Source organism: Dermacentor albipictus, chromosome 9, assembly GCF_038994185.2.
Source record: "Dermacentor albipictus isolate Rhodes 1998 colony chromosome 9, USDA_Dalb.pri_finalv2, whole genome shotgun sequence".
NCBI lineage: Eukaryota > Metazoa > Arthropoda > Arachnida > Ixodida > Ixodidae > Dermacentor > Dermacentor albipictus.
This window is the reverse complement of record NC_091829.1, coordinates 77,114,416-77,127,458: the sequence shown is the minus strand read 5'-3', so window position 1 is coordinate 77,127,458 and position 13,043 is coordinate 77,114,416. Positions and strand designations below refer to the sequence as shown.

Below are 13,043 nucleotides of genomic sequence, written 5' to 3'. Positions count from 1 at the left end.
AAAGCATTTCGTAATATTGATCCGCATGCTGCAAATATGGTTGTCGATGTCACTTACTCTATTAAAACAAAGCGCATTTATACAACATCGTTATACGTTCTCTTTTACCTAACCAAATACCTGCTGCCAACTCCTCTACGAAATATGTAGTTGTGATCAGGCAGCTCAACTAGTAACTTCAAACGAACTACGATAAAGTTATGCTGATTGTGATGATAATTTCGCTGAACAAGAGCTTAATTTTTTTCAAAAGCTGTTAATTCCTCGTTCCGTTTCCTCGAGAAATTGTGTATCTGCTGAATTAAGATAAAAGAGGAAGAAAAAACAAGACTCGGGAAATTTATTATCAAAGATCGAAGACATTATCCCGAAAATTGAGCTGCTCAGTTCAGGATTTGAATGTATCCTTCAGTTTAAATATATCTTTCAGGCCTTTGTTTGTTTGTTTCTTAAAAGCAATGGAGTGGAAAAGAACGTTTCACAGGCAACAGGTAATAATCTCTCAATTTTGTGCATTCAACCCTGAGACAAAAAGAAACCGCGATATGATCCTAGAGCTAACTATTGATACAACGTGCAAGACAACAAGAACGTGCACACATTTTATTTCGGGAATAACTTTATTTTCCTTGCTGTAAAAAGAACGAAAAGGGACTAACCTAAACTTTAGTAGTCGTGGTGAAACGGCCTTTAACTACATCGCTACTGAAATGAAAGCATCCGAAAATAAACATTCATTTCGGCGGAGCGAGAGTCTAAACAAGATTAAGGAAGCAACACGACAGCAAGACGTAAAATAGAAATACCATGCGCATGATGCGTTGTAATACTTAGTGCGGGGGAACTAGCAACCAACGAACATACAATATTCCGAAATTTTCTAGAGCTAACTGCAATTATGAATGTATACAATATTCTTCATCTAACACAGAAGCGGCAGGCTAGTCACAGTTATGAAAGAAGGCAGCGTTGGCGATGAAGACGAAACGCGAAAACAGAATAGTTATGGCACTTAGCCACATGATTCTACATAAATAGGAGAAATAGCGAGCGCGGGAGAGAAAATTAAGGCAAGATAAAGTTGGTGCTTGCTCATTGAGAGCGTATATGTGAGACATTGGGTCGACAGCAGACATTACTTCCCTTTTAAAATCACTGTACGGTGTTCCTCGACCTCGTGGAGCATCGAAGAGGTTGCGTGGGTTTTCTGTATGATCCGGGCGCCAGATGTCTTGGAGTCTGGCCGGGTGCATACTGGTCCCTGTCTGGAAACGATTCATTGGGTTAAGTTTCAGCAGTTTTCTCCGCACTTGTGGCTACGTAAGGGGCAGACTAGCAGTTCACTCGCGGCGGTGTCACTGCGGAATGTGTCCGAATCCATTGCCGGTGCTTTGGTTTCTGAAGTTCACGGCCAAACGCGCACTTTATCGATGTGATGCCGCACGATCGCTCCAGAGGAGTTCTCCCTGTTGCCATCCCTTCTCCCGATTCTGCTGTTATATTCGTTAATCCCCTGCTGGCCTATAGTCGAAGGCATTCACATTACAATCTATTGAAGGCAACAATTCATTGTTGTTGTTGTTGTTGTTGTTGTTGTTTTTCGAGCCTGCAACAGGCATAGGAAAACAAGTGTCCAAGCGACACCATATCTGGAACGCCGGTAGCATTGCGACTGGAGCCGTTCCGGTATTCTGAGGTGCTTCGAGACACCTTCAGCCGTATGATGTCACATTGGTCCCTGCTGTGTGGCGACGAAAACGAGGTGCATTGATTGTCGATATCACATCCATGGAAGTGCCATCGTACCGCGATACGGAAGGCAATGGAGTCGGCGTGAGTGCCACGCCCTCGGCGAGGGTCAAGAAAAACACCAGCTACGGCATCGGATAGCGTCTTCGTGGTCCAGACACATGCGCCACCGTTGTGACCACGGTAACCTGCCGTGCGGTTTACCTAGGTTGAAGGCATGCCTTCGAACTGCGTCGCATTATACTACATGTCTGCACGTATATGTTTGCCCTTTCCCCCAAAGTTGCCCAGTGAATTCGAACGCTTTACTGTTTCGCTCCATCCAATGACACCACACGATACCAACAATTCAAGGAAGAGGATCCGGCAGGCTAGATTCCTCATGAGAGTAGTGGCATTCAAAGACTGCTGAACGCTGAAGAATTCAGTGACCGGCGACCGTCACAGTTCCGTCGTGACATGCGTAAGCTCCCAGGGAGCAGCGCTCAAGACATGGACAGCCTGATTATTGTCACGAGCTGCTTTTCAAGCGTCAGCCGCTGAATGTCCGTGTGATGTCAACAACAGGGGTTGATCTGCCCCTGAACAAAATTGCGGAACTCGGTGGTAACATCGTGGATTACGCGACGTGGAGCACTGTCATGGTGACAGCATGCTTCGACCCCGCCGTCAAGCCATGAGGTGCGGGCGTCACGAATGATATGCGAGGAAGACGAAGGCTTAATTAAATCAATAATTTCATCGGCGAAATAAAATAAGACAGATATATTTTCATTTTCCTCCCTTCCTGCTCTATGAGTACATAAAAAAATTCCAAGAAGGAATGAAAGCATAATAAAGAACCGGTTTGTGCAATCGCGCCCCACTCCTAATTTTGTTGTACTTTAATGAAGCACTTGTTCTTTCGCCATTTTGTGATATTTATATGTTTCGAACATGTAAAAAAAACTAAAACAACTTTATGAACTGATCAGAAAATTCATGAGGGGTTGGCCGAGCTCAGATGCAACATTGGCGTCAGTTTTCAACAGCCCGCCCTAGCACGACCACCCATGCGTGATATTAGGCAACAGATGGAACTATCCGGGCGTGAAGTTGGGTCTTTTGAATAATGTTCAATTATATATGCCTCGACGGAAAATGATCGATCGTTACCTCTAACACCGACAGCCACCCCACATTCAGTCGACGGGCTTCCTTCTCTGTTGCACCAATAGAAAATGGTATTCGTGGCAGACCCGATTAACGTACTCTATGCAAGATCGGCAAATTTTCTAAGATATTTGCTCGCATCAATTCTCTCTGCGTTTTCCCTATTGGACAGTTTTAACAACTAGAAAGTAAATATAACACAGTTTAAGGATTGTAGCTAGGGCGCACTATCTGCAGTATTGTGTTTGATTTCACAAATGTATGAAATTGTTCACGTTTTCGTTGTCTTCTTGTTTTCTTGATGTTTGTTTAAACATGCAGGAACATCTACGCGAGAAGTCGCCTCGTATTCTGTGACACAGTAGGTGGCCTCTTCAGTAGTATGGCAAACTGAAGCTTTATTCACTGCGTACGGATCTCTTTTGCACACGATCTTTTCGAAACTATGCCGGCATCAGAGTTATGCCGACCCGGCCCCTATTACATCTTAGCAGGGCCAATCAATAGGGCGTCATAACCACCTAACCCAGCGGGCGTTTTGAATCATTGGCAACAGCTTTAGTTCGTCTGGGCGCAAGAAAACACGGAAGTTGGCAGAACTTACAAGACCTTACTTATGTAGGAGCTAAGGCAATTTCGCAATGAAAGGTGATGCACTCGTCGCTTAGAAGACATCGCACTCGTGGAACAGCAGAAAAAAAAGGCAACGAGCGATAGACGGTGTCGAAGTACGAGCGGAGTCCTATTTATCGCCGACGCTAATTGAGTCTCATGTAACTCGTTTAATCAGCAGTGGGCGCAAACGGGAAGCTCCAGGCTGTAGACTGACGTTCCGACAACGGGACTTCTCGGCTTGTCAGAGGACAAGGGGTTTCCGTTGCTGAAACTTCTGAAACTGCTGAAACTTGAAGCTGTCTTTGTTCACTCACTGTCTGTTCACTCAGAATCTGTTCCTGTGGCTTACCAACAGTGGGTCGAATGAGTTTACTTTGTTTTTTATTACGCGTATTACTATTTTGCTTAGTTAGTCATTCTGTATTTTTTACTCCAACTCGTTTCTTCTTACGTCAATTTAATCCTCTCGGTACACATAATGTCTACATGTTAAACACAGCCTTTTATGCAGTCATTTGTGCCTGGTCGCACAGAGAACTGAAACGGCATACCTCGGTGCATTGCACTGCTGCCAGCTTCCGAAGCCACTTTCCCCTAACTTGACGAAAAATTTCCGTAAAATTACTCGCATTAAATTTCCGCTAATTATGCCTATCCATCAGTTTGTCAATATAATTACTGTAAAAGCATGTCTTTATATTATGAAAATAGATTACAAATCTTACAGCTTATACTAATTTCCAAGCTTGTTTTAAAATATTCGAATAATGTAATCATGGCACTCAAGTTGAAACGACGTCTCAGTGCCAGTTTGATGCTCACAAAAGGGCGTCCTGCTTAAGTCACGCACACGAATGATGACGCAAGCACGCTTATAGATTCTCGTCCTTGCGCTCACAGCAAAGCAAGCGCCAGGGTTGCAGGGAACTCATTGATATTGTAAGAAAGTTATGCGCCGGACCTTCCTCACGGAATGTAAAACCTTCAAAAGTCGTCCTCAGTTCCCCACACCAATGTTAAACGATGTGTATCATATATTTTGGAATGCCGGGTAGAGACCCAACACATCCGCAGCTTGCGCGCTTACACATGATCTGCAAAGCAAGCAAGCAGATAGGCGCCCAATTTTTTGCAACGTTGTTCTGCATATAGACGGTTCTCTGTAAAATTTCACCGTACGCGTGCACAGTCAGCTGTTTAGCAATATAACCGCACTATCGTTCCGGGCCCTATCACATTTGTCAGCATAATTCCGGATTCACCCATGCAGCTTGGCTTGGTGTTGCAGCGTACGTTTGTTTTGCCGGTTGCATGCAAATATTTTTTTCATAGTGCACAGAATCAACGGCACAGCTTGAAGTACGAATGTGCAATCGCAGTAGCAGTACTTCTTTAAAGAACTCAAGGCATCTGCACCCTGTCGTGTACTTGGCTAGATGTAGTGAGTGCGCTGCAGTATACAATAAAAATACATATTTTGCATACTAAATTAAGTTGTGGTCTTTTACGGGCCAGAACCCGGTTAAGATTAGGACACGCACCCTAGCGGCGGACTCCGGACTAATTTTGACCCCCTGGGATTCTTTAGCGCGCAACCAATGCATGGTACAGGTTCGGGCGTTTTGCAACTTTGCCACCCATCGAAACGCCGCCGCCGTGACCGCGATTTGGTACGGCGTCCTCGGGCATAGCAGCGCAGCGTCCAAGTCACTCCTCCATGACACCAAGTTATTTTGCATGTCATTGCCAAGGTAATGCGCGGACGGTGAAATCAAAACACGCCGTCACCTCAGCCGTTCCACGTACCGCTTGAATTTATCAACCCAAAATGTATCTAGATTTTGCGAAACGTCTACATTACCCGTAACAAGTTCTGCAATTCTTACATCTTGGAAAATTTCGCTATAGTTGGCCACACGGGTGTAATGTTAAGGAGTGAAACTCCAAAAAGCTGAAATTATAAAGAAATATTGGTCATTGGTCACTTCGTAGAATAACATTACGTACCACAACTGCACAGTGTAAAAATCCAGAGTTCTGTCTTCTCAACTTTTATTCGCCTGCAGTTTGTCCTTGCTGCAGCTGTGACAATATTTGTACATTATTACGCTCCTCACTCCCCTATTATGTAATGGCCTAATAGGTCCTTCAGAGTGAAATTATTGCTAATGATAAATTATTTCTGAGATATCGCTCGTTTCTTACATCGTCGTTTGAAACCAGGCACCCGGATGACACGGCGACACATGCCGTGTCTTATTAGAGGACACAGGGTTTCTAAACAAAGGGGTGAATCACACAGCTTCGGAATCCAGTAATGGCGGCGAGGGTGAGGCGGGGCTGGAAAACTAGGACTTCGTCTCCCTGGAAAGATCTATATCTATGCTTTTCAATGAAACAGCAATCTTGTAACTATCCCTCGATCATTCTTAGATTATGTTACAAGAGGCTTAGTGCCGGTGCATTTAACCTGATAATCGAGTGGAACATACCGATTCTGACAGCTTACATTTCTCTTATTTATTTCAGAAATCGATCTGAATAGGGAAAGAAAGTACGAGTTCAAGCTCTGTTTGAACACGCACTTCCATACTTAAGAAATACCGAGCGCTTTGAAGCAAGCTTGAGGCCACAGAAAAAAAAGGGGGACCGTTCAGGCCTGTCTCATATCTAGAATGTCAGCTCAGAACAGATGGTTTTTATTATTGGCCATGTGCTTCCTTCATCCGAAAGACAGCGCTATTTTATCTTATCAACTTTTGACTGGAGCCAGCGACCGCTAGACGAGCCGGCTGCTGATGCACCGATCTCCAGTCGTGTACCGACGAGCGAAATGCTGGCTCGAACATCGGGACGAAGTCACGCACTACGGTACGCCGATGATCAAGCTCTATAAAACACAGCGACTGATCAAAAACCTAGCTGAGTTGAAGTCTTGCAACTGTGCCTGTCTCCAGCCACCGTTTACCTGGAAGCGAAATGAGTGGATTCAGCGTGGTTACCTGGGCTACCAACATACCGCGGCCACCAACACCCGGCCGCGACCGCTTCCTCTCGACAAACCACGTCGCGGCTCGCTAGCGTTAATCATGCCGCAAATTGAATTAGGGCTGCTTCTCAGACCATCGGCGCGTGTGATTCTTCGGTCTGCAGGGTTCCTTTCTTTTCTATCTTCCTGAATTGTTTCCCTTCTTTCTTTATTTTTTTAGGTCTCCGCTGTTTCCACGTTTCCTCTGTGGCTCGTCTCATTTGCCTCACCCTTTCTTCGCTGATACTTTCCTTCTCTTAATATTATGTATTTCTTTCTGTGCCACAGTGCCTTCTTTCATTTTTTTTATTTTTCGTTCACTTATCGCCATTGGCCCTGCAGCGGATATGTTGCGAGTGCAACCGGCTGTACGTCTTGCGGGCCCGGCGAATCCAGGCGTTCGCTAAGGTGTCGGTCGAGCCTGCTCCGTTTCGCTCCGAGAATACCTCGCCCATGCACCCTCTTCCACCAATTCCTGCTCTCTTTTTCGTGTTCATATTTTCTTCCCTCGAGAAGGATCCTGGCATTCACGCGACACCTTAAGTTGCACATTTACGCACTTATGGCTGTATTTCTCTCTCTTTCTGATTGTCACGAGAACCCCACGCGCACGAGCGCGTCGATCGTTAGCTTACCCCGCATGATTTCTTTCTTTTTTTTCCGCTTCCGTGGTTTTGTGGATAAGGCTGTATTAGAAACAAAGTTTGCCGAAGCACTGTGGCATTCTCACCTTTGTTAAGGGCACCCTTTACCAATGAGGCTATTGAGTCATCTTTACTGCTTTTGCAAGTCGAAGTTTCGGTATTGAAGGTACCCTGAAGGTGTTTGGAAGGTTCTCTTAAGTGAACACATTGATTTAAAACAATACGGAAACACTTAAAAGCATACTTTATGTGCTCATACGTACAGGGGTAAGAAAAAAGAGCTAAAGAAACAGCGCTCTCCACCTGGGGACGTTAGTAAGCAAAGTGACCAAGTTGCAATGATGGTGCTCGTTTTGCTTGTACAAATACGGAATGCAGAGGTTGTGACATGTTGTAGGGCTAGGCTGCGTGCTACCAAAAATACGTTAGGAAGACGCAAAATTATGTTTTTAAATGAAAAGCAAAGTTTGTGTACGAAAAGCGTTTAGCTTTTTTTTTCTTTTTTGAACTGTTCTTTTTCAATGCGTTCTTTGTTATGTAGTGTGACACCTATGCACATCAGAGTATATTAGAAGTCAACGAAACTTATAAAAGAATAATAAACTAAGGGGAAGAAAGGCAGGACTGTCTCAAGCAACCACCGACACTCTGGCAGTCGTTAACTTGGCAGCATTTCCCAATAAAACCACCACTGCATCTCGCGTTATATCCTCTGTCTGTCGTCAATGTTTGCCGTGGTAGTGGAAAATGAATGCTCCTTGCGGGGAAACCGATTGGCCTAAAGCAGTAGAAAAAAGCAAAAAAGTATAGGTGTACGCAAAGCCCCCTCCCTCCCCGCAGGAGCTCGTCCGCAAATAAAAATACAACTCCTCTCTTGGTTCGCGTGACTCAGCGCAGTTTAAGACCAAGCGTGTCAAATGCGCCGTCGGTTTGCCGAAACAAATGACCCGGAGATCCTCGCCCCGCCTATGCGGGGGCGTCAAATAACCACAAAGACCGAAACCGCGCATGGAACATCAACGCCCACGTTATAGTTGAAATTACGTCATCACGCTCACAATGACGCTCGTCACGAGCGTGAAGAACTTTTTTTTTGCCTGGCACAGTCAACAGGAAAATATTCACGGACAGTTTGTAACTGTGCCTACCTAAATTCTACAACACTCTGCTCTTCGCTCTTCGTGTTCTCTAAGAATGCAGCCCCCTACCACTGTGTAGTGTACGCGCTTTGTTGTTGCTTGTCTTCCTTTCTTTCTATCTCCCCCTTCCACTCTGTTTCTCTTTTTATCCCCCTTAACCCTTCCCCTTGCGCAGGGTAGCCAACCGGAACTACCTATGGTTAACCTCCCTGCCTTTCTCTGCATTATTTTCTCTCTCTTCTTGCGATGGTATCACGCGGACGCGGAAACACGCTGGTTCGCAAGCATGTGACGACACGATAAAACAAAAACAGCACACACGAAAACAGCGACCATTTGCAGGCACCAGCACGCAAAAGAAAACAACACAGCGAGCTGTCCTGAGGCAGCAAATAATAAACACTATTAAAAACATTGAGTCCGCCAGAATAACGAGGTCTCCGATTTCTTCATTACAACACCTAAAGAAAAAGACATGTTTTTTTGTCGCAAGTGCAAACACGCACATAATAATACAACGTAAATCTAATTAAAGATGGCGTTGCACGTTTCCCAGCGCACTGCAAGGGCTCCATCTCGAAACCACGTTGTCGCGGGATTAAGGTTCCCGGTATCAAGCAGAAATCAAACTGCATGTGAGCTAACGGATTAAGCTCATTATCTAAAAAAGAAAGGTTCAAGTTGTATTAGCGATTCATCTGTTACGCTTTACGAATTGGAGACGAGATTGTTCGACCGCTGGATATGATAGGTTTGTGAACAGCCTGCGCACACGTGTATGTATATATATATATATATATATATATATATATATATATATATATATATATATATATATATATATATATATTCCTGGGCCACCACCCAAATTAAACCCGTTGGAAGCGCCACCCGTGCCGTTTACTATGTGTCTTCATTTTGTGTGGGTTTAAGTTGTGGCAAAAAAAAAAAAGCATGTCTTTCAGTAAGCACCAACTGGGCCCCCCACAAAATAACTGTTCTGGTAAAACCTAAGCAGAATAATCATTGCTCTTTAAGCCTGAACACCGCGGCTCCTCGGCAATAAGTGGCCACTGAAGCGTACCAATTATGAGAGAGAATAAACGGCACCCAAGCGACCGTGCCAATCTGACACACACGGACAACTCGGCTCCCACCCGCCCTTGCTTTCGCCACTTCCTTTCCTGCTCTCCTGCGGTGGGGCGCCTTCAACCACGCGAGGCTGACGATAAAAGGGGCGGCTTGTAAGGGCGGAAAGGAGGGACGACAGCACAATGGGGATGGGGTGCATGGCGAAGGCTAGTAACACCGTTCCCAACTGTCATCTCCCCGCTTTTTGCTGTGTTCCCTTCTACGCGGAAAGCATGACAAATGAGGTGGAGCATTAAGCATCACTTTTGTGTCTAGACTTACAGTGAACCTTACACGAGGGCTTAGGGCTCTATCCCCGAGCTCCGTGTTTCTCGTCCCGATGCCAGCGTTCTCGGGCTGCGTAAGACCGACAACTAAATTTGCAATATGACCGAATCTTATGGCTCTGCTCCAATCGATTTATCTCATAGTTTTGGGATCGCTTTGCTGACAAGAGATAAAAATTGGTTGTCGTCAGTGAGCCAGCATGACGCTGCCCTTGTTTCAGGCATTCTAGTTCACGGTTGTGCTTAGAAAGTGAGCTTCTGATGAAATAGTTCCCCAGACACTCCAGTCAAGCTCTTACTGTCACGACTAACGTTCTGTAACTCATCACAACTATTGCAAGCCACCGAACTTTGCTATTAGGCTCTCAGCTTCACAACCGAATGCGGCAGCTACATTGCGGCATGTCTGCGACAGGGCATGGCCAAGAACGCCAAGGAAAGATGTTCAAGATATCTTGATGAGTCGTTTATTGAAGACACCGGCTATCTACAAAGAATAAGTCAATTCAAGAAAATGTCCGAATTTCTTTTGTTTCTTTAAACTAATCGCGCAATCGCACAGGGTAACATAGCAGGAAAGGCGAAATTCCCATATAATGTTGACCTAACGGTAAATTTACCTAACTTCTGCAAACTCTGCATCTACCACTTGGCTAAAGCAAAGGAATATTCTGTTTGTCGGCAAGATTGCTTAGGCAGCATAGGCTTGCAAACAGGGATATGCAAATGATAATACATTTGATAATACATTTGATAATAATACAAGCGAAAGCCCAGGCACACGTCGACGCAGCAGAGGAAGGCGATGATATTCGAGGGAAAAAGGCACGCGAAGAGAGGGGTATGTACATGAAACATGCGTGCAAAGGGTTCGGTTAAGACTCATCTACTGTAGAGAGAGAGAAAATAATGCAGAGAAAGGCAGGGAGGTTAACCAGAGGTAGTTCCGGTAGGCTACCGTGCGCAGGGGGAAGGGTTAAGAGGGATAAAAAGAGAAACAGAGTAGAAGGGGAGATAGAAAGGGAGGCAAGCACAAACAAAGCGCGCACACTACAGAGCGGTAGGAGGCGGCATTCTTAGAGTCTGTCGTGAAGCCCCGTAGACCGCAAGAACCATACTAGCGCGTGTAAGGCCTTCAACGCGGATGTCCTATCTGAGCATTGGCCCAAAGCTTTTAGTTCTGAAAGTGGACGATTGTCCAACTGGTCCAGTACACTGCACATCACTTGTCTCTCAGCACTGTATCGCGGGCAGGCACAGATAATGTGTGCGAGCGTCTCGTCGATGTTACATGTGTCGCACGTGGGGCTGTTGGCCATTCCTATGAGGAAAGCATAGGCGTTTGTAAAGGCAACGCCTAGCCACAGACGGTAGAGCATGGTCTGTTCACGTCGTGGTAATCCAGGCGGGAGGTGCATCCGTATGTCCGGAGACAATGAACGCAACCGACACATGCTGAAAACATTTGAGTCCCACAGGGGCAAAGTACACTCACGGGACATCAATCGCAACTCAGCCGCAGCGTCTGTTCGCGAAAACGGAATGACGACTCGCTGACCACTTTCATGTGCAGATCGGGCGGCTTCGTCGGCGTGGTCATTCCCGCTGATGTTACTATGTCCTGGAAGCCACTGAAAGATTATGTCGTGTCCCTTGTCATAGCTTTGATGATATATGTGCCGAATTTCTGAGGCCAGTTGTTCATTCGGTCCGTGGCGCATTGGGCTTCGTATGCACTGAAGGGCTGCCTTGGAGTCACTAAAGACTGTCCATTGTTGCGGAGGCTTCTGCTTAATGAAATCAAGTGCAGCACGGAGCGCCGCGAGTTCTGCACCCGTCGATGTGGTCACACATGAAGTTCTGTAACTGTCCAGCAGTGTCCATCTACTGTAACTGTCCAAGCAAGTGACTAGGCTAAACGCGTCATGTGCGAGGAATCTCCCTCTGGACACGCTGCGACATGTGTGCATTCATGCCCCCGAAATTTATGCATGGCCTGTGAGATTCGCTGTGTGGTGGTGCGAATGGAAAGGCTCATCCATTGCCACCCCGCGGACATTCAGAATGGGAGGAGCAGACTTTTTAGAAGTTACGAATGCGGGTCCACTAGCCGAAAGGTCAGAAATATATCGCGCAAAAAGACAAAGCACGACGTGCCCTTGTATATGTACCTCTCGGACCAGCGTGTTAAATATTTGCTTTATGCAACGGCAATAGAGAGAGAGAGAGAGAGAAAATGATAAATGAAAGGTAGGGAGGTTAACCAGGACTGAGCCTGGTTGACTATCTGCAATGAGCACACCAATTAACAAGAACAGGAGTTGGTCTCCCTGGCACTGTATTTGACTAGTACTTTCCTCATGAATAAAGTCAATGGCCCGCAACCCTGATCGACTGTAGAACACCTTATCAAGACTTGCGTGCTGGAGGAGCTGCACAGAATCTTTTAACACTAACAGGCCGCCCCGAGTAACACAAACTGGAAACTTTCAACAAGTCAATACTATCCTGTGAAAGGAGCTTATCAGAGATCTTGGAGGAATAATTATGCGCTAGCTGGCGCATAAATATTGGCACGATGAAGTCAGCAGTGTCATATAAAGCGCTTACTAATGGCACTAGTTACTATAGTATAGCTTACTACTAGTGCTTACTACTAATAGTCCTTACCTATGTAGTTGCACATGTCATCAACTACGGGGGTCCTCGAGATATACGAGAACACAGGCTAGGGTATCACTATATAGAAAAGTAAAATGAGCCCTGTGAATTCAGCTATATTGCAAATTTTGCACCTGTTGTAAAATAAAATTAGCAAATATAATTTAAATTAGCAGAAGTTAATGCACGAACATCTCTCCATGATTTTCTCCCAGACGAATAATTATATTAAGCATGGATCAGAAATTATAATCGTCAATATTAAGAATTACCGCTTCAGTCACCGGTGATGATGTGAAATTAGATATTAGGCAACCTCAAAAACATCACCCAATTGAGAACTATAATATCAGTGCACAAGTAGTGAGGCTATATTGGCAGAGTTGATAGTAAAGAACCGACGACGATTATTGCATACCGCTATTCCGAAGCGCTGTAACAAGATGTGAACCTGACAAATGCCGCAGGCAAAGAAACAATGAAGGAAATAATTTCACACTCTGACGTGACCCCTGCATTGTGCAGTAAGCAGAACTCCTAAGTAAAATGCAGTGCTCACAGGTATATGACGTAAAAGAATGTTCTCAAATTTTAAAAAGAAAGTCAAATTTATCCAGGAATAAACAACCTGACATAG

At 45.2% G+C, this 13,043-nt stretch overlaps 1 protein-coding gene across 20 annotated transcripts in view; it reads right to left on the bottom strand.

The window, feature by feature from the left end:
* Nucleotides 1-13,043, bottom strand: part of LOC135921341 (uncharacterized) — a 1,279,318-nt gene that overhangs the window by 533,514 nt on the left and 732,761 nt on the right. For 2 of the 20 annotated variants that reach the window (XM_070524799.1, XM_070524795.1), the window contains one exon: nucleotides 827-1,265. The exons of the other annotated variants lie outside the window; for them this stretch is intronic. In XM_070524799.1, the coding sequence (XP_070380900.1) occupies nucleotides 1,136-1,265 (130 nt within the window). In that variant the 3' untranslated portion in view covers nucleotides 827-1,135. Of the gene's footprint in view, nucleotides 1-826; nucleotides 1,266-13,043 lie in introns of those variants that run through there. 20 annotated transcript variants of the gene reach the window in all.